This window comes from Mixophyes fleayi, chromosome 10, assembly GCF_038048845.1.
Source record: "Mixophyes fleayi isolate aMixFle1 chromosome 10, aMixFle1.hap1, whole genome shotgun sequence".
Lineage (NCBI taxonomy): Eukaryota > Metazoa > Chordata > Amphibia > Anura > Limnodynastidae > Mixophyes > Mixophyes fleayi.
Window position 1 is genome coordinate 89619774 of NC_134411.1, and position 22326 is coordinate 89642099.

A 22326-nucleotide genomic window follows, 5' to 3' on the forward strand; every position below is an offset into this window, starting at 1 on the left:
GAAAAACAGGCAGTATTTAACGTATGTGCAAAATAATAAACTAATTTCCCCCCCTTGCATTGCATTGTTTTGTCCAGGAGACTACTTACTCAATTTTTTACTTAACTTTCCTTAATGAATCAGGCCCATTGTGTCTAGAAACAAATGAATGAATGAATGTATGTATGTAAATAATTTTGCAATTTAAAGTTGCTATTTGCTACCAACTTTAACCAATCAATATATAGCAAAGTCACCACATATTTTCCTATATTTTCCAGTTTTTAGTTGACTAGGCCTAGCTTAGATTTAAGATTTCAGATTTTTTAAAAAAAAATTAATTATACATGGTTGTCTAGGTAGATGTGGACCCAAAATAGGATCCTTAATTAATGTATCCCAATGTTTTTTTCGTAATTTATTTCTATCTTTCTGAAATTGCTATTATACTTAGTAATAAAAGGTCTTCATTCTGGACCAATGTATCGTGAGTTATTTTTTTGTTGCTTTTTATACTGTAATAACTTTAATCTATCCATTATCCACGCCTTATTAAAGGCATGCTGTATTAATTCAACTGGATTATCTTTCTAAAAAAAATGTAAAGATAAAATTTCAAATTGTTTTTTGAAAGTATCAATATTGCTACAATTATTCCTCATAAGCAAAAACTGTAAGGGAGTTTATGAGAACTCCAAAAAGCAGGATATCACAGTCTGCTTGCAGCACATAAACTGCTCACCACACATGGCAATGTACATTTGCAAATCCAGAGACCCAAAGAGCACGCCCAATGGACTACGGAGCAGTGGAGGAAGGCGATATGGCCGGATGAATCATCCTTCACCATGTTTTCAAAAGGACAAGCGCACAAATGGCGTTATCTTAAACAGCTCTCCAGCCGAGTGCTTGTTTCTAACAGTGAAGGGTTCTGGTAGTTCTGTAATGTTTTTCCTGTCATGAAAAGGTTAAGTCAATACTAATTGCTACTTAATGGTACTGAGTGATGTTCAACCCATGTTGTGGCATTTCTGTCAACTGAACCCAGCTAACAACAACTTGTGCAGCCCTAACACTGGGACTGGTGTTACTAAATAATTAATCATTGCCATATGAGGCAAAAAAATTACTAGGTGAATCCTTTTCACTGCACTAGGCCAGCTGCACAAGTCATTACAAAATAATATATTACTAGTAACAGCTTACAGTTTAATGTCCATTACCCAAATCTGAGCTGATTTTTTTTTCTTTTTACTAAGTTACAAAATGAAGCAAATGGATGGTTGGTTGAAGTTAGAGCACACGATTTGTGCAGATAATAAATCACAATGTTGTTAAATAAGGCTATTATATTTTGCATTAGATCCAAGCATGTCGATTTGTGCAAATACTCGCAAAAAACAAACAGCAGTGGAAGCATGCCACACTTTGCCACACTCAATATGGCTTCCTTCCTGACGTCACATAACATGGCGGCAGGCTTCAGGTTTACTGTGACGTATGTACACCTGCGCCAGGGGGTGTAGTAAGATGGCTGTCAACTTGAACGTCGGGACAGTGATTGAGGCGCTGAAAATATTGATAACTCCAAAAGGTGAGGACAGGCTGGAAAAGGCTCAGGTTCCCCAGCTGAGGTGGAACCACAACTCCCACCGGGGCATGTTGGGACTTGTAGTTCCACAATAGCCAACGATCCACATCCTCAGTCTGCACTGGATGTACTTGTTTATACACCGCCGTTCCCTATTATTGCATGTGGCTGGAAAGACTGTAAGATGATGACGTTGATATTCTGTTGCATTGGATGTGCATAAGCATTCTTTAGATGCATTACAGAAATTAATAGTTACAAGTGGCGCAGTGCAATCAGATGCAGCATGCATGAGACTAGGTTGTATGTGGCTGCTCTGTCCCCCATATGCATGCAGTGTCAGGCACCTTATAGTATGCTATCACTGTACTGTGTACTGACAGACTGTCAAACCTTTTCTCTATTATTTTATTTTTTTTGTAGATGGAAAAAAGTTTGTGATCAATAGTCACTGGTTAGCTGGCTTACAATGCATGAAAGGAAATGAAAAACAGTTTCAGTAAAACTAATCTTTAAAAAAAAAAATCAACACACACACTTACGAATTTGTTCAGAAGGGTTTATCGTATGTATTGAAGACATCATTTCAGCCTCCAGTTAAAAAGAGCTGAAATTGTATAACTGGTGCAAATCTGGTAAAATACCCATTGCTGAATAGATGTCACACACACACACACACACACACACACACACACACACACACACACACACGTGTCAATTTGATAGCAGCCAACTATCCTACTAGTATGTTTTTGGAGTGTGGGAGGAAACCCACGCAAACACGAGCAGAACATACAAACTCCACACAATTAAGGCCATGGTCAGGAATTGAACTCATGACCCCAGTGCTATGAGCCAGTATATGAGCAAAGATGTATCTGTGCACTGGAGTTCCCACATCTGCATGCCCTTCCTGTACTTCACTTGCACGTTAATGCCCCTGGTTTGTCTCTCCAGGCGCTAAGGACAACTCTAAATTCGGATGCATGTTGTGCATACGTGCAGTGCACTCATTGTGTCTTAGAACCCTTCTTTACCTTGTACAAATGCACTGATGTGCAGCTCTACATGAGGCCAGCACTTTTGGGATTAGTTTCTCTGAAAAAAGAAAATGTTTGTGCTTTCTTAGTATCACATTCTTATAATGACTATTTAAACTATAGTTAAGTATCTCTCGTCACCAGCCAAAATAGTGTTGTTTTTTTCAATTACTGAGTGGACTGATTTCTGTTTAATGCATGCCGTGCCAGGGTATTCTGTTATATATGTAATGTGTGTATTTTTTTTATTTTTTTTTACAGATACTGGGTCTGTCACTCATGGTAGCGATGAACAAGATGCCTTACTCAGCACGTTACAGCTTAATGTGTCTTCCCTGGACGAGCAACTTAAAAATGCCCCTAAGTGGGAGGAACTGCGGATCCTTCGGGCAAAGGTCTCCGGAGAAGCCACATGGCTGGAAAAATGCTCAGAATCCCCTGTAGATCCATCATGGAAGTTCACGTCAGAAGCTCTGCTGTTACTCCTGTGTCTTAAGGAGTGTATGAATGCATTAGCAGCTTCTTTCCAGCTCCCTAAACCCAACCTGAAGACCCCTGAGGCCGCCCCTGCACTCAGCCCAGACACACTTAGCATTGCTCAGCAGAAGATTGTTCAGTCGGTTCTGCAGTTTGTGGTGTCTATGGGGATCTGTCCATATCTTCTGCCTGGGATTGGCCTACCCTTAAAGCATCGCTCGGAATTTGGAGCCCTTGTGTGTTCAGTGGCGTCATGTGACCTGCCCCAAGTTCGTACACGCAGGTTGTACGTCTCCTGCACAACCTTATTGGAGGTGTCTCGTCATTCATCTCTGGGGAGCCTGCTTTTTACACAGCATCTTGGGGACATCATGGCTGGGCTGTGTCAGCTTGGATACTGCCCAACCAAAACCAACACAGAGCCGAGCACAGAACGGAAACTGAAGGTAGAATACCTCGCTAGAGCCACCGTGAGTGGTGAAAGTACAGCGTAGCTTTGTGTTGTCCATATTCTACTCTCTTGGATCACATGAAAGATTGCCCTGGAATTAAGAAATTAACTCCTTTTTTATATTGTTTTAAAAACTTTTAAACACTGAGGTTTTATGATTCCATCATTCCAAGTGCTCTTCTTGTTTTTATTCTTAGAATCTGACAGAGAGCGAGAGAAGCCAGTGTAAGGAGGCTCTACGGGGTCTCTTGGATCAGCTGTACCAGCCGCTGGTTATCAGAGAGCTGCTGATCTTGCAGGGGGGACCCAGACAGGTACTTCTCTGGGTGAATTACATGTCTTTCACTGTTCTTCTCGAGTTGACCAATGATTAAGCTGTTTCCAAATTAAAGGGAATCTAGTAAGATTCTTTCGCTAGATTATTTATTTGGTGCGATTCTTTCTATTGAGAAAATATCCCCTTTATCCTCACATAACAGAGGTGATGCTCCAACTAGTGGGCACAATTCCATGTAAATGGAACTATAAAACGACAATTTATGGCACTAATTCACTTGTTTTGCATAGAACTAAACATGTAGAGACCTACAAGTTGTCATATCTATGTTTCTGTCTAAGGCTCCCTTAAGCCATATTGTCTGCATTCAGACCTAATGTACTTCATGACATTTACATAAATTTACTGTTTGACTTTCATCATTTTTAGAGGCCCCCAGTAAGTTCCCAGTTCAGATGTAATTCTTTCTGCGTAGTCTGCACTGGTAAAGATGCTGTCAACTGGATATATAGTGCTGAACCCTCAATATAGGAGTGCGATAAGCATCTGTAATGGGGGAAAGGAAATTTTCTTTATTGGTTCTCTTTAAACCTGTATTTATTTTCCGGTTTGCTTATCTTTATCTTCTTGGTTTGTCAGGGGTAGGTTTTGGGAAACAAAGAGCACACTAGCTCTATATGATTTGACTGCGGTCGCTAATCCACAGTCTATTTTCCAGGGTCCCCGTCCTTGTAGTGTTGCAACCACGGGCCAGCGGGCTCCGGCACCAGCTTGGCTGCGGCGTCTCTCTGGACAGCTGCTCTCTGAACGACTGATGAGGCCTCATGGGGTCCAGTCTGTGGTGCGTGGCATCCTAGAAGGAGCTGGAGGTTGGTTTAATGTTTCAACGGCTGTATAGTGTATAAGGAACTTGCATCACGTCTGCAATCGCCAACTGCCCAGAGCCAGGATCCAGCGATCTACCTGTAGTTATTAACTGTCTGCAACGAACGCTCTACCTGTAATCGCATATTACCCAGAGCCAAGAACTAGCTCAGTGCCTGTATCCTTGAACCTATATGCCCATCTACAGCTATAAATGTTATTCTGCTCCCTTATGTACCAAGTGCCTCTTAGATTGTGAGCTTGTGTGGGCAGGGCCGTCCTTCCCTTACATACAGTGACATGAAACAGAATTTGTTTGTATCATGTTACCCTAAATGTACAGCACTGAGTAAATTGTCGCCACTTTATAAGTAAAAGATAATAATTTAATACCTATTTTGGTGGAGCAAATTGAACATTTAAGTAACTAGGAAAGTTTTATTTCATTTTGTTTTGTGTGTCGCATGAAACCTTCGGCCGTGCAGCCAAAAAATATTTACCAAGGCTGGATAAGGATCGGGCTTTCTTATATTGCAGTGGGTGCCGCTGGGGGGCGGGAAGCGGAAGCTGCCGCCAGCAACTGGAAGAAGTGTGAGGCTGTGGCGAAGATCCTGGCGTCGTGCCCTCAGCAGTCACTGACTGTAGAAGAATATTACCAGAAGGTCTGCCCGCAGGTAAGGAACCACCGAACATTCACTAGGGATCATTAGCAAAAAGCCGCAATGAATTCTATTTTGCACCTACTGATCTTTAGAGAACATTTCATCTGGGCAAGAGATGAAGTGGGCTAGAGTAACCAGTAGTCAATCGCAGCATTAGAATTTTAAACAGCACTGACGAGTAGTTCAGTGGTCAACTCGTGTCCTCATATGTGGGCAAGCTTGTAGGGGTTTAAGGCTAACATAGGCAGTCTGGGCATCTAAATGTTAATAAAACAAATTAGTAGTACAAGGCTCCTTTCAGACTGGTGTTAGAAGTGGTGTCATATGCAGCCCAATACGAAACACATTTCCTTTTGTCTCTAGATCCTGGACTTACTACACATCCAGAACACACTGACGGCACGCCAGTTTCAAAGAGTCGCTACTGAGACGTTCCTGAAGATGGCACGGGATCATCCTTCGCTGGCAGAGAAGCATCTCATTGTACCCATGCTGGAACCCTTAATACGCTGCACCATGGCACAAGCAGGTGAGCAGCTGAAATGCCACTTGGAGAGCTGGGAAATGTTGTCCGGAACTGTAGGAGTCGTTTTTGTGTATCCTGTGGTGAGAAGGTGGCTTGTCTTTGTATGTATGATGGATATAATGTCCTTTTATTTTTTTGATAACAACACAGTTTATATTTCTATTTTTGGAGAAATTAAGTTATTTTTTTGCTCCTCAGGATCCCTTCAGAATTTTTAATACAAAATCATGAGGCTCTTTAGTAGCGACGCGAAGAATAGGACAGAAATTGCTTGTTGCCTGTTTTCTGTTATAGACTCTTCTGTATATCACAGTTGGCTCAAGCATATAATGCTGTCATTAGACAATAAGGGCCTGATTCATTAAGGAACGCAATCTGAATGCAACTTGCGTTTTAAAAAAATCGGACACAATTTGCACGCAAGTCCACCCGTATTCAAGTACAAGTGGATCTGAAGCCGCCGTCACAATCAATTGGCATTTACACCTGCCCTGTAGCTGGAGCAAATGATACGACTGAAAAACATGTACCTGAGAGATGCTCAGAGCTCAAATCGCCCCAGCGTGTGCTTGACCTCAGCACACCCTTACTGTACGTTGTCGACATTAGTCCTCCCCATCCCATCCACGCTCTGCCCTTCAAATCGTAGGCGGTCAGAAGTGTGCTTTGCGTGTGGACGCAGTTGCGTTGACTGCTGTAAGCCTTGTTTTCACGCATCCGCAGAGCGATCTTTACGTAAGATAGGGCACGTAAATGAACTTGTGTTGCATCGATAAACGCAATTTCTTGTTGAAGGATGAGATATTTAAATGAGCTTTAAGGGGAGGAAAGAGAGCACACTTTAGGCCACGCTTGAGAGCTATCAGTGAGTCGCAAAGCTCCAGAGCTCTAGACCTGTGTCAGTCGCGTTCTGTTCACATGTTTTATTTCCTCTCTGTCTCAGAGGCGCCGGCAGCCCCGGGGGAGACGCTGGTATCCGAGTCGGAGCTGTCTCAGTGTGTGGAGGACATTGTTAAGGTGAGTGAGAAAGTCCTAATACATCTAGTAAGTTACCATGAGTAATACAGAGAGTGATGCTGGTGGCTGCCGATCCTTATAAATAAATGATAATAATGAACAGATAACTGTAACATTGTCACTGAACTGCTTCCCTCACATCCATCGTACGTAGATTAGCACTCTCCTCTAAAGGTAAAATAGCCTCCTCTTTATGTTTGTATTAAAGTAGATCTGACAGACTCTATATTTAGCCGCATTGGGTTTTATTTTAAAGTGGAATATGAATTTAACTGAATAAAAATTAATTAAATTATTTCAAAATCCTGAAACCAAGCCTGGCCCCTGCCTGTGAGAACATGTCTCCCAAACTGCCAGCAGTGCAAGGGTAAAGAGGGTCTATCTTTGCATTGTAAGCAGCTTCGGGTGGGATCCTCCATCACTGTATCTTGTAGTCTGAACTTAATCTGCCTTTTTTTGTTTGGATGTTATCCCACATCCCCTGGTTAAGGGGCATTCCTGTGTCCGCTTCCTGGGATATATCGTGGTCACAAGTGCTGGCACATCATGGGCCAGAATTGGGTGATATATCGGTGCCAGTGTACCTTCTTCATAGCCAGATTGTCTAGCTAACGCTTGTCTGGATGGGACAAAGACCACTTGATTGGGATGTATCAAGATGGGTAGTAGCTAATTTACTCTATTTGCCAGGACTTTTGCTAAAACTTTTACATCCATTTAGTAGGGAAATTGGGCGATAGTTAGTGCAGTTAGAGGGTCTACACCTGGCTTTCTGTTATAACTGTGAGTTTGGCTTTGATTGTCTTGGAAGTATTCACCTCCCAGGATACTTTTAAAGGACTATTTAGGTGGGGGATTATGCTTGGGGTGTGAATATTTTGTAATAAGACATGAGGTATTCATCTGGGGATTTTGGGTGATAATTGGCACGTTGCAGCTAGTTGATGCTTGGCGTGTCTGTTCCTGCCAGTGCTCAGCTTCCTGGGACCTGTGCCAGGTGAAGGGTTGGTCCTTTGGCTGGAACATCCGTTTCTTCCTATGACTTGACAGTGCCCGTGTGGCAATAAGTAAATGATAGCTGTCAGAGCACCCTTGGGGGTAATTGAGAAATTCCACATCCACTATCCAAGAGATCTACAAGGAAGATTTGAAAATGTTTGTAATTGTTTTTAAAACGATTAATTGGTAATTTGAATTAAAGGGATAGTATTGTTTTTGCTTTTTGAAATGTGGTTGTGTCTGGTGATCGTTGTAAAGAGAAAAAACATTTAAATTCTGGAGTTTTCTGTTTTTATTTCTTAGGAATGTGTTGCAGGCCCATAGTATTCTCATAAGAGCCTTTCATGGCAGTCTGGTCTCTTATAATATAATAAGTCAGACCGGCTGGTCACATGACACCATGATACATAGTAGTACAGTATTTAATACCAGAATTTACTCTCTTGGTGCTAGAATGTTAAATATATAAGCTCCTCTAAGAGTCGACCTTTTTAAATGCTGGACATCCTGCTCTTTACATCTGGTGTTGCGATTTGCAGGTATTTGTAGTGGGCAATGATGTCACATCCACCCTGTTGAATTTCACCAGACAAGTCCTCCCGGTCATCTTCTCCGCGTACTGTTTCGCTCGGCAGAACGTGTCCCATTTACGGTAAGAGAGCAGGTAAAAGATACAGTATTTTGCTCAAGTTACAATTTTGTAGCAGATTAAGGCCAATGTTAGATTTTGTTTTGTAGGATAGATATTTGGATGGGTTGAAGCATGTGGGATATGTGCAGACACAAAGGCATTCACGATTTACATGCAGAAATAGGACGGATGTAGAGCTTTTCAACGGCGGAAAAGGATTTCAAGTTAAAGCCTCCATAGATGTGATATTATCTACAGCTTATGATGGGACAGGGTTTTCTCTGAATACAAATATAATATTTCTGCAGATGTATGCTTATATAAATGGAGGAAAATAAAAATATAACACTCTAAACAGCTGAACGGGCATAATTCTGCAAAATGAAAAGCTCCACGCAGCTCCTGATGTACTAAACTATAGTTCAAGATTTTTAAAACAGATTTGTCCCCTTTGTAATGTGTATATGATTGATGTATGTCTGCCATTGTGTTTCATACACAATTTTGCAGTATTACTGGATTTGCTTAATGCTTTCACCCATATGAATGCCCAATCCTTACAGCTCACCATGCCAGGATGTGCTGCTCTGGTTCCTAGAGAAGTCCGACAGAGATTCCGCATTGTCCGCACTTGCAGGACTGAGTGGCATGGAAGCCTCCCTCCCTTCTCTGCCTCACTGTTGTCACATCAAGCCGGGGAGTCTGGGCGGAGCTCTCATCATCCTGCGGGAAGACCAGAGGTAAGAGGTATAGTCGTCGTCAGTGCCGTTCTTCACCACAAGATGGTGCTTTGCAAACACTAGACCTGTGGAAATGGAAATATTTTGGCTGTCTGTGGTATGAGAATAGGAGATATTTGTTATAAAGGAATATTTTAGAAAGTGTGGCATGTTAAAATAATGTTGTAAAAGTAAATCCTTATTATATACATTAGACCCAACTATTCATTGTATAGAGCCCAATACACAGTCTACATAGTATATCCCTATAACTAACACACATAGCCCCAGTGCCCATCATATAGCATACTATGTCCCACAGAAATAGGCTAATTAAATTAGTGCTGCCTAATTACAAATTTACAGCATTTGAGGATGTCTAGATAAATGAAAAATATTTTTTTAAATTTGTGGATTTGTTTATGTGGCTCCTGTCCTGTCCTGTTGATGTTTGTAAATGGTCTCCTACATCTTCTATTTCCAATGCCTGTGGCTTCTATGTAACTGAGAGGCAGAAGACAGATTCAGTCGACATTCTAATCATTTAAAAACCAATGTGACCTGTGATGTTGTTGCTTTATGCAGCTGATTGTAATATAAAACCTTCTGATGTTAAAGGGGAGCTGCACTGTCACAGGTCGGAGTTATATCCCGATTGTATCCTTTAATGTTTCTTCCAGCGATGACGATGATGCTTTGTATGAGAAGGTGTCCTGGGACCAGTGGAGGGTGCAATGTTTAGTGGACTTACTCTCTGTTAATCCTCACACCGGGCTGGCCGCTGAGTTCTTCCTTTACTGTCTCCAGGTAATTGTGCGGCTCAAACCTCTCGTCTGGGCCTGTCTGTTAGTATCTAGTGGTCACCGTAAATGTCTGTAATCTGCTTATCCATGTCTGTGTTAATGCATTTATTGTAATTATCAGACATGCAGTTAAATAACAGTCAATCAGCAAATACAAACTCTGATTTGTGTCATTGGTTAGCTTAGACTCTATGAAAATTGCACATCTCATAATTTTTTGCATGAAAGTCATTGACTTAAAAAGATCTTTACTAGGATGTTGCAACAAATGTTTAGTCATGATATCATTAGTGGCTCATTTGTTGCTGTCATATTTCAGAAAATGTCTGTCCCACATTCTGAGTCACTGACTTTGATGATCAACGTCTGCAAAACAGAGTCTTGTAAAAAGAAGAGTGCTGTTAAACTTATGTAGGTCATTATATAGGACACCTTTTACTACTTGTAGAGACACAAAATTGACTCTCAGTTTTTTATTTGGTAGTTGGACGCACAATTTTTTGTGCAAATTTTATTTCTTATGATGCAGACTTTCTATCTGAAGTTGGCCAAAATGATTACAGTCCAATCACAGTTTATGTCCAGGCTAAAGGAAAAAACAAAACTATTGAGCCAAGACCGCACACTATATCCGTTGTCTACTGACTGTACCCCATGTGATCCGGTCTTTCAACCTGACCATGAAACAATTTATTCTATGCAAGTTGCCAGATTAGACACAGTCATTTCTTGGGTGATCAACCATTGCATCTGAATGTATGTGGCCACCATTGGGCTTGTCAGACAAGTTGCCCAGTTCCCAGTATTGATGGCTTTTCTCCTGCCCTGTGTAGAAGCTGACCCCCATTACTGAAGGAAAGGAAGGAGCTGCCCATAGCACAAGTCCAGGCGATAGTCTCCTGGATATTGAACAGAAGCTTACACTCCATTACCAGACTCGGGAGAAGCAGCTTCAGCTCCTTCAGGTTCTGTCCGTGCTGTGCGAGAGAGTCTCTGATTCCATTTTTACAGATGTCAAGCAGGTGAGGAACAGCCCTGGAAGCAGTTACCTAGCACCCCCCCTAATACATTACTGTTGCTTGTTGGATTTAACATCTTGCTGTTTGCACAGGTGGTGGAATTTGTGGCGATGACGCTGGAGCGGGCCTGCGCCAGCCTTGCCGTCTCAGAGGGAGGTACGGTGGCATCGCAGACGCTCAGTATGGCGATGGGACTTATAGCCGCCATGCTGGGAGCTGTAGAGGTGAGCAGAGGAAGCTAACGTCTGGTAGGGTGTGGTGCCCAGTGCTGTGGTTAAAGAGTTAATCTCATTTATTGGGCTCCTCCGCTGATTTCAGTGGCTGGTGATGAAACCTTAAAGTAAAAGGGAGTGAGTCACATATATTAAAGCATGAACAGACGGTATCCTCACTTCCTCTGTCATGTTAGCTGTGTAATTACTTGTGTGTAGACATTACAAGGATTTGCAACATTTAGGTTAATTTCACTGTTTATAACACTAAGTTGTATTGTGATAATGGCTTTTTAGATCATTTTTGCCAACTTTGTATTGTAACTTATAGGACCACTGAACCTCAGTATTGGCATTTTCAGATATAAAGATATAATATGCTGTTCAGTGTTACCCTGACACGTCGCTGCAGCTCTGATAAAAGGTTCTGTCCTGCTGGGATATGATGCCGGCCAAAAAGCTCAGACTGCAGTCATTTGAGTTACTGTGACATCTCTGGCTCAGTATGTACTGTGTACTTTCTGCTCCCTGTGATGATCTATTTGTTTTGGGTAAAGCTTTAACCTAATTTATTAAAAGAAGAATACAACTACACCTATCTGGGTGGTAGAAAAGTTCTGTCGCATGAATCCATCTTTTCATGCGCAGTGAGTCCTAGTTTCCAGCCATTTTGAATGTGAGCTGGTATCTGTATTGGCATGGTTCAAAACATGGCCCTCACGTGACGTCATGACGGGACATGGGAGCATGCATCAATGTGTTGTACAATGAAAGGATTAGTTATAACTGAGGTTATTGGTCCTTTAACATGACCACTTTTTCCGCTGTGGTAAAATGCCATACTAACCATACACTGCAGTGGTGCATTGCCCCAGTGGCTGAGTTATGATGCAGAATGTTAGCATCCTACCCTCATTGTGTTCTATATTGCGCTCTCAACAAATAACTCCAAAGTGGTAATATACCTGTTTTCACCAGAGAGGATATCTTTCTTCCCCTTCTCCTCACCCTCAAGGAATCAAACTGCTCTAAATCACGGGTACATTGCAGTGGAAATTGCATCTTCTCACCCACTTTTGCACACTCATGTCATAGTGCAGGCCTGGCCAGCCTGTGACTCTCCAGGTGCTGTGAAACTACAAGTCCCAGCATACCATGCCAGCTATCGGCTGGCTATCTACTGGCAAAGCATGCTGGGGCTTGTAGTTTCACAAACCCCTGTAGAGCCACAGGTTAGCCAGGTCTGTCGGAGCGTATCTGAAACAATCGTCACTCTATATCATACATAATTTTTCTTCAGGAACCCATTCGGTAGTTCAGACACATTATAACGTCCCTTTTACAATGCAAATAGAGCCGTTATGGAATGACCCGTTATTCATGAGAATGCAACGTATCCATCAATAGATAATACAATAGATGACATTTTATGATCGGAAGTAAGGTACAAGGTAATGCTCTCTGCCCAACCCTGAATAAGTTGGCACAGTGCAGGAACACAGGAGCCCTCCAGAGTGAGCTAATTACAGCCTCTCCTATAATTACGCCTGTAACCTAGAACGTTGTGTGTGGTGGATTAACCCTTTCACTGACAGAACATGGATAGGAAACATCTCTGGTTCATCATGTTAGAGGCATGTATATCCCACTAGTCCTCCACCTTCTGCAGGCTTGTCCAGTTACATGTGTAGGCACAGCCGCTCTGCCCACCGCATGCCAGCTCGTCTCCCCGCAAGCTCTTCATGCTGTATGAAACATTAACCCTTACATCGCCTTATTTCTTTTCAGAATATTTAATCACGTGTCAAAATTTTAGATCATTATTATTGTTTTTGTTTATATATGAAGTTGACATGTTACATAAGACCAGTTACCCTTGGTATGCCTATTACAAAACATCCTTGGCACATCAGCCTAGCGCTGACAAGCTCTGGAGAAACACCGCAGGCCGTTGCCTTCACATAGTGAATGCAGCCAATTTGTGGGCTGAGCCAATATTCATAAAAATATATCCTATCCATTTCCCAGGAACTGGTGACATCACGCGGAGACATGCGGTACCTTGTGCCTCATGGCTCAGAAATATAATTTTCCTATTGAATGTATATAGGAGAGTATTTGGTAAGCCCACAAAATGGCAGCTCCCACCTCAGGAATATAAGTTAGGCCTCATAAACTTCAGGCAGGGTGTGTGATGTCACTGGTTCCTAGCAATTTGATAGGCTGCCAGTTAGTCCAGCCCACCAAATGGAGGCCCCTTTTGTATAGTTGACAGGTATTCTTTAATGGCACAGAATGTAAAATAAGTGAACACTACTTAAATAATGTGACCCCGATGTGATAGACGTGTCTGGCCTGATGTACCACTTCCCCCTCCTTATACCACAGTTGACTTCCTCAGATTTCACGCATCTGAAGTCTCTACTCCCAGTGTTGGAAACCGTCGCCCACTCCCACCCTGAGCCGGTTATTCAGGAGCTGGCGAGTGACCTGCGCGTTACTATAGCCACACACTGCGCTGTCCCTCTTACGCACCGGACGTATAACGACCAGGAGACAGAGAAAAAGGAGACAAAACATCACAGGCCAAGCAAAGGCCATACGACCTCTGAACTGTGTGACATCCAGGAGGTGCTGAGCTCTGCAACGGACGCTGACATCCCCACACGGGCCGCCGCCCTGCGCACTTTGACACGTCTGCTGGAGCAGAGGCACCCACGGGTGATGGAACTCAGGGAGCAGGTGATGCAGGTAAGCAGATGACCGTGTCTTGTTGGCCATTGAGTGGCGCTGTTTGCAGAATGCTCCAATGATGTCCTCACTTTATTTCAGCTGTTCTTGGAGAACTTGGAGCAGGAGGACCCCTTTGTGTACCTGTCGGCTATTCAAGGTAATTCACACTTGCCCATTATGTCCAAACACTATAGTAGTCATGAATAGCCCCTGAACGAATTGATGTCATTTAGTTTTTCCAGGAACTAATGCCATTGTTTATCAGATAAAACAGATTAAAACCCACTGAAGACATGACATTTGTTAATGGATTTTTTTCCCTGAAGATTTATTCTTATTTGTTTCAAATTAGCCTAAAAAATACTGAAATCCATTATGTAATATTACATTTTGTGATCACCCATCCTCCCTCCTATGAATCCTAATACGTTGGGGCACATGGGCTGTAACCAAGTGGCAGATGCAATACGTTGAGATCGTGTCCATGGCACAATGACTCTGATTTGTTACTAACGTGAGCCCACAAAGCTTTTATTTTTAAATGTGTCGACAGGACTGTTACACCAGATTAGTTTCCTATTGGCTGCCATCATCTAACGAGTACATTGGAGGGGATCCTTACCCATAGGACCCTGCCATTTGCACAATGCAGATGCCCCCTACACATACTTGTACTGTTACTACTGTTCATGCATCTTAAAAACCCGCTGGACACGATGCACCGTTAGATGTGACAGCTGTCTCCTGATTGGTTGGCTCGTACACACGGGCTTGGAAACCTTGTACCTTGTCCGTTTGTTAAGCAGAGGAGTGTTCTCACACCCTCAATGCACCATGTACTTAAGGAGCGCAGTCATAGAGCTCCATTGTCGAAATGCAGCTCTTTTGAAATTGCAACAAAATAAAGCGGCCGTTTGTCAAAGAGTCTTGTACAGGTCTATTGGCTTACATTATATTTTGGACTCCTCTACATCAAGGCATGTTTAATATGCTTTAAGAACGAGCATTAAAAGCTTAATATTGATGTGTGGTACGAGGGTGCATCGGAAAACACGTCAAGAAGCACGAGGTTCCGTCAGCTCCTCTGCTGTACGCCATGTAGAGCGCCTCGCTGCATATTCATTGGAACAAGGGGTGGATGGAGGGTTGTATTTTCTTAGGCACTCGTATACTTGCCAAACTTTATTCTTTGCGCCCCATTAAAGTTTTAATTAATTTTTTTCTAATTGGTTTCACACCACACAGGTGCTTAGTTGTAGGTATAGATATAGCAAAGCAGTTAAAATTATTAATGGAGCCCTGAGGAAAAGCTGTAATAGACTATGAATCTCAATCCTAGAGTATGTTCATGTGCATTGAGCAGCTAATATCAGGCCCAATAGTAATGACACATTACCGAAAGAGATCATTGGGTTTCCCGTCGGAAGGAAGTTAACGCTGGCTTGGGAAAAAAATAAAAAAATAAACAAACAAATTGCTGCCTTAACACATACCTTTGACACTAGCTTGTGTGTAATCTGGTATTTTCCCAAGCAAATTTTCTTTTTTTTGGTGTGTGTGTGTGTCCTGACTTGTAGATTTGTACTTTCAGAAAAATTCTGTTTAATCCTGTTTTTAAATGGAAAAAAAGATCATATCACCAAGTGTGGGTGTTTTTTCTTTTTATATTGCTAATATTTTATTTTGCAAGCACAAAAAATGAAAGAAAGCAAAGATTTATAACGCTTTAGGTTGCCGAGAGGTTACAGGATGTGCGTCATTGCCGTAGTAATATAATATCGGCCCTAGGGATGGAATAAATATGTTGATTGTGCACATACAGCTTTTATAATGTGTAGATCAGTTATTTAAACTGCTTTATTTTCAGACATATATTTGTATAGAGAGCGATATTTAAACATCATATAAACTCGTTTCATTGGGGGGTATTGATGAAGATTCTCTACGGGTCACTGTAAAAAGTAAAGTAAAATAATGAGGGTTTGCCCTCGGCATCCAATCAGATTCTGTCATTTTGTAAACATCTGATTGGCTGCTCTGGGCAACATCACCATTTCTACAGGTTTCTAAATTTTCCCACATTATCTCCTTTTGATGTCTAAAATTGAAAAGAAAAATCTCAGTGATAAACGCTGATTAAGGTGCAATTAAATTGGCAACAATTAATCCAACGTTTACTTTTGTTCATTGCATGTTACACAGGAATAACGACGGGTCATTTAGTGGCTATTTTGTGTGTGTACATCCACCCACGTCGATCCGCGCCACTGATCATGGTAGCAAGGCCTGAGGAGTGGGGGGATAGTAGTCACCACTTGAGGTGAGAGCCCCCATTGTGGCAGTGAGACAATACAACCTATGTTCTCCATCCTGTACAGGTTCTAGAGCAGAAGTCAGGCGGGGAACAGCCTTTCATCTAACTCCTGAGAGGCCTCTCGCTAATCATTAATAAGATACCTGCAGGGCGGGGCTCAGCTTCAAAGCAACCTACTGATGCACACACAGGGCATCTCGGCCAGGATAATGTAGAGCTACTGGAATAGTTTAAGTGGTGGTCACTTATATGAGATTAGAGCCATTATGTTATGTGCTGTTTAAATAATATTCATGTCCATTTAGAAGCTATCCCATAACTTTAAACTCTGATTACAAACCAAGAACAAATAGTCATTCAAATAATGCATGCTAAAAGCTTACTTATGTTAGAAGCCATGTATGCTTTTTAGACACTTTGAGGTATATTTACTAAACTGCGGGTTTGAAAAAGTGGAGATGTTGCTTATAGCAACCAATCAGATTCTAGCGTTCATGTTCTGGAATGTAATAGATTAATGATAGCTAGAATGTGGTTGCCATGGGCAACACCACCACTTTTCCTCCTTAGGTTTAATGAATCTACCTTTGGAGTTGGAAAGATTAAACTATGCTGTGTGTGGGTGCTCCTATTTGTAGTGTCAGTTGTGTTGCATTCAGCAGCGATGACCGTACCACGGGTGCAGGGAAAGCCACATGCTGGAGAACCCGAGCCCATGCTTATTGTCATGTATTTTACTAAAACATACATATACAGCTTTATATTACTTACAAGCAATGGATGAGATGCTGCTAGCCTACATCTCCCATGATGCCTTTGTCTACCTACTACAAATGTAATGTCCATATATAATTCTTTCTATAAAGTTTTTCTGCTTCAATTTCATGTGCGTAACTGTACTACACAGTACAAGAATTGCATGTAAAAATCCATCTAGATCCTGTCTGCTCAAAGAGGTGAAGGGATAGGTCTAGTGTTTTACCTTCTTACCAAGTTGATTAGCAGTGCTCCTCACAGTGACTGTAGAAGAAAACCCTTAGTGATTATGTCCGAGTGTGACATTAGTAAAAAGCGGCGATCAAATTCCTGAATAACAGGTTTCTGTGTAAAAATATATACATCTAAATGTTATCTCCATCCCCCTGAGCACAACTTGTCCGCCACAACTGTAAAATCTGTGAAATGCGTTGTGCATTCCTGGTTGTCTATTTCGGGATGGTGCCACAATATTTATAAACTGCTTCTAGAGGTCAGTGCTTTGATATGACAGCCTTTGTTTTCCTTTTAAATAAATAATCGATCTCAAATACAGCAATGAGCAACCAAGAACATTTCTTGTAGTAATCTAAAAGTGACCATGCACGGGCTGATGCGGCAGAGTCTTTATTTAGTTTGGCGACGTATGTGGTGGTCAGATCAGATGAGATCCGTCTGTCTGGTTATGTGGCTGGATCACTTCTGACTTTATTGTGATTTCTGTGGAGTGCAAGGAAAAATGAGCAGAGATTTCTGTCAAATCGCCGCCGCGGAGTATCTCGCGAACGTTCTGGAGACACTTGCGGCTAATCGAATTCCCCCTCAATAGTTGTAATTGTGTGACTGTTTCCTCCTTCCCTCAAATCCTATTGATTTGGACATGATCATTATCTCACATCTTTTATTGACGATGTGTCGCGATATCGAGCAAATTGCCTGATCTTACAGTGCGTGGTCCCAGCTTTAGATTGTAAGCTGTGTTATGAAGGTTTACTTTTATTTCACTTTAATGACATTTGTAGATATGTTAGAGACTCAATCCTCTAACAAACAGGGCCGCGTAATATGTTTTATGTTTAAAAAAACGGATAACATTAATATGAAGCACAGGTGAAAAATAAATCCTTACATCACCATGAATACGATGTACTCTTGTTTTGGTAAACAGGCATTGCCGTACTGTCCGGAGACATCCCTGAGCGCGTCCTGCCTGTCCTTCTGGCACAGTATGAGAGTACACCATCCATCGCTAAGGTGCAGACTCCTGAGACCAGGATGAAGGTGGGAGAAGCACTGATGAGATGCACCAAAATATTGGGTGAGTGTGTTTACGGGCTTAGGGGGCGGGTCACGGTTGTAAGCTCCCAGCTACCGTAAAATGCTGGTCTTTGATTTTACTACAAAATCCAGCTGTAAGATAAGCAAATGAAAACCTGTTTAAGTCTGTTAATCTTTTTGTTCCACTAAGGTTAGATATGAATGTACTCTATGTATGCTGTACATTTGTCAATCTTTTTCAGTAATATGATGTGTATAGACATGGACTAAAAATAAATACAAGTAAGGTGAAAAATAAAAGACGAAAGCAAATATTTTGGGTACTTTTTAATCAAAATCTAAACTACTATTGTCATGTTTTTATAATTGATCACCTTACGTGTTACACACATTACTAAGCGGAATTGAGTAATTATTACGGAGGGCTGTGATATTTCGCTGTGATTTTAGATGTTTTGCAGTTATAAAGTGCCTTTGGGGCTATACAAAGACTCGGCGATTCCTCTGTATTTTAATCTCTGCCTCACCTATAACTTGGAAGACTTTCAGGACATGTTGCATCCTGTATGTCCCACATCTCCCTTAAAGGGACTCAAAATGTTTCTTACTTTGTGTACAGGAAAGTACGGTTTATTTTTATAGTTTACTTTTCTCTATAAGGACCTTTTCTATGGGAGACGGTGAGTTTAGCAGCCACGAGTGGTCTTCGATGGTGCTTGTTGCTCCGTTTCCTTCTCCTCTACCTTCACCTATCAAGCAAATGTCTGATAACAAAATAAAAGTACTTCTGCCAACATTTGGGAAGTGGGGGGTGGGAATATCTAACACAGACGCATAAGAAAACGTCTGATCTGACAACAAGAACTAAGGTGTTGGTTCAAATGGGCTGTTTCTGTACACGTTTGATATACCGCCAGAATTACACGGGAAGGATTTAAAAGTGGGTTCATGTATCTTGTTATTGTGATAAAACATATGGACTAATGTATCGTAATTAACGGGAGTGCGGCCACAAGCAGGACAAACATGGACACACCTAGTGAGGGAGACCCAAAGTGCATGTTCAATTCTCCTATTGTGCCAACACTGAGATTATATAGTCTGGCCTGTGTTATTCTGTATATAACACACACATTCAGGTATAGGCATCTCTTATGCGGAATACTTGGCCTGTTCTGGATAAGAATTTTTCTTTACTTTGGAGAATCGTGCCTAAATTATACTGAATTACAACATGACAATTTTTAAATTTCATTTTATATCTTGATGGTTGGTTTATGTTACTGTGAAACCTTAACTTGCAAACCAAAGGAATCAGGAATTGGATACAATTATTTGGTAGTCCATGGACCGATCAGTTTATCTTCTCTTATGGGCACATTGTGCACATAGCAGACCAGGAAGAGAGCGAATTACGTAGTTTGTTAAAGGGAAACTTTAATTCAAACATTTATAGGAAAATGCAGGATTATGAATATATTTTTGTGGGAAAAAAATGGGTATATATAGAGGGGAGACAACATTAGCATCTATATATGGATATACATCTATCTTAATGAAGCAGTTAACAATGGGGTATGGAACCAACGTGTATCCATCCGTCCGTCCAAGGACAGGTTCAGCAAGAGTGTATTGGTAAGCTTTGGATATTGTGGCCACATTTTGAGTCCCTCAATCTAACCACTACTTTGTCCTAAATGCCATCAGGCAACTAAATTTCTCCCACAACCTGACATTGGATGTCTGGGTCAACTCTTTTCACCGAGCCGGCTAATCTACTTACATTGGGGTTCCCATGTTTCCTATGAAAACTCCCTCCTCCTCTGCCTGCACCCCTCAGGCCATAGGGTTCCTTCTGTGCCCACAATCTCCTTCACTGCCGCTGCGCAGTGCGTTGTCTTGCGGTCTAGCTGCTCGAGATCTGACCGATTAATCTCTACGTTTTTGCTATTCCTCATGCACAGACTTGAATTATTCTCTGCTCACCTTCAACACCCCCTGTTAATTGCATCCATTCTCTGATCAGTCTTATCTGTACCCATTGTTAAGCCTAGAGTTCTCATATGTCTAATCTGCATGATTCACTGTTTAGTCAGTTGTCCTGCTATGTGTTCTGTCAATTCCTGGCTGTTTGTTCAAATACTTATATATTGTGTAATGATGCTTATTTGTAGCTGTGAATTGTGTAATATTGTAAATGTGTACCCTGATCATCCCTTATGTACAGCGCTGCGGCCAGATGATGGCGCCTTTTAGAATCAAGGTAGAGGAATAACGATTGTGACTGGGAAAGTGTGTGTGTGTAGCTATTGTAAGGCAGCAACTAGAATCTCTCTGCAGCTACTGCTGCTGTGCTAATTGGGATGAGGGGTGACTGTGGAAGGTGAAGACTTAAAAGATGAACCAGTCACTGTAGAAATGTGAAGACAGTCAGCTGCTGGTACCCATGACAATCATTTACCATTTACTTCCTTCTTCGTCTTCTGGTTCTGGAGAAGTTTTTGTTCTTGTACTAATTCGCCAGCTGTGTCCACAGTATGTAGCATAATTTTCGCTGCTCGACAGAGCCAGGATACTTGTTCCCGTGTACGCAGATGTTGTGGCCTTAGCTGCAGCCACTAAGGAGTCTATGAGATCACCAAATGAAGGAACAGATCTAGCGACAGTGGGTCCAACAGCTGATCTGATTGTAATCCAGTAGATCTTCAAAACAACCCATCAGAGGAAATTGGATTGCAGTCCCCTGTGACCAATATTGAGCAAGGCAGAAACAAGACTACCAAATATATAGCAGACACCCACCCCACTTCTGTGGTATATAGAGGAGAAAAGTCTGCCTCTACCCTGCGCAATATGTTATGTAAGAGAGTACATTTTTATTAAGAGGGTAGACGCTAGTACATAAGTCATCAAATTGTTTTATATCTTGTACCGAATCTCCCTTGTCCAGAGAGCTGAAGAAGTATTTTATTTCAATTTGTCGTGTTGGTAGGGAAAACTGGGATTGGAGTTTGGGGAATGTCTTGAGGCTTCTGCAGGGGGTCAATATTTGGGCGAGTCGAAGGGTGTCGGTAGTCGTTCATTAGACGCACTTTGACTTGCCCAATCATAGTTTGACTTAACCGCTGAAAATGTTAGTTGAGGGTGCAATTGGAAACATGGGAGGGTGAAGTCTTGTTAACTACTCATCTCAGCTTCCCAGTGTGGGTGTGATTGTAGGATGTTCTGGGATGTGTTTACCCTTTATCCAAGGATTCAATAATATTGGCAAATCTGCCCATGCTGCTTTGCATTTTATCCAAAGTTTCTTTGCAGAGCCTCTTTGCCAGTCTACTACTCTTTGTACAAGATGGGCCTTATAGTATCAGTAGAGATTGGAGAGTTGAAGCCCACCTTGATCTCTGTGTGAGGACATAGACCCTGATTCCATGATTTTTATTATTCCATGTGAATTGTGAGAGAAGACCTTGAATTCTTTATATTACGATAACTGGCTGCGTAAAATGTGATAACGTGAGTTCCTGCATGAAGTTTGGGATCCTTGGTAGAATAGTTTTAATAGTAATTTGTCCCAACCGATTAAAGTGGGGAATATCCTATGTGGTCATATCATGATTTACTTATCCTCTATTTGTTTCAAAACTGTTTAGGGTCATAAATACATTAATTCTATTTCCGGATCTGGAGTAACGAGTACCCCAATTACTGTGGAAATTACACTATAAAGATTTCTCTCTAGGGCTTGAATTATTGGACAGTCCCAAAATATATGCATAATATCTCCTATTTGCGTAAAGTGTCTCAAGCAGAATTTAGATTGTGTGGGCCACATTTAATGTAATTTAGCGGGAGATGCATTTGACATGCATCTCCGTATGATTGAGGCATTTGGAGATACGATAGGATGCGAGGTATATGTTCTCCCACGGTTGCAACGAGTAGGTTCTGTGTAAGTCCGTTTCACATTGCGTCTGGGAG

At 41.7% G+C, this 22326-nt stretch overlaps 1 protein-coding gene across 1 annotated transcript in view; it reads left to right on the forward strand.

The window, feature by feature from the left end:
* The first annotated feature begins 1497 nt into the window (after positions 1-1497).
* The window catches only part of TANGO6 (transport and golgi organization 6 homolog), a 33531-nt gene continuing 12702 nt past the window's right edge, over positions 1498-22326 (forward strand). The window contains exons 1-15 of the mRNA XM_075189091.1: positions 1498-1573; positions 2872-3533; positions 3736-3852; positions 4534-4684; positions 5217-5353; positions 5705-5870; positions 6811-6884; positions 8423-8535; positions 9078-9254; positions 9914-10040; positions 10870-11058; positions 11148-11279; positions 13656-14018; positions 14100-14157; positions 18239-18388. Of these exons, the coding sequence (XP_075045192.1) occupies positions 1510-1573; positions 2872-3533; positions 3736-3852; positions 4534-4684; positions 5217-5353; positions 5705-5870; positions 6811-6884; positions 8423-8535; positions 9078-9254; positions 9914-10040; positions 10870-11058; positions 11148-11279; positions 13656-14018; positions 14100-14157; positions 18239-18388 (2680 nt within the window). The 5' untranslated portion in view covers positions 1498-1509. The remainder of the gene's footprint in view (positions 1574-2871; positions 3534-3735; positions 3853-4533; positions 4685-5216; positions 5354-5704; positions 5871-6810; positions 6885-8422; positions 8536-9077; positions 9255-9913; positions 10041-10869; positions 11059-11147; positions 11280-13655; positions 14019-14099; positions 14158-18238; positions 18389-22326) is intronic.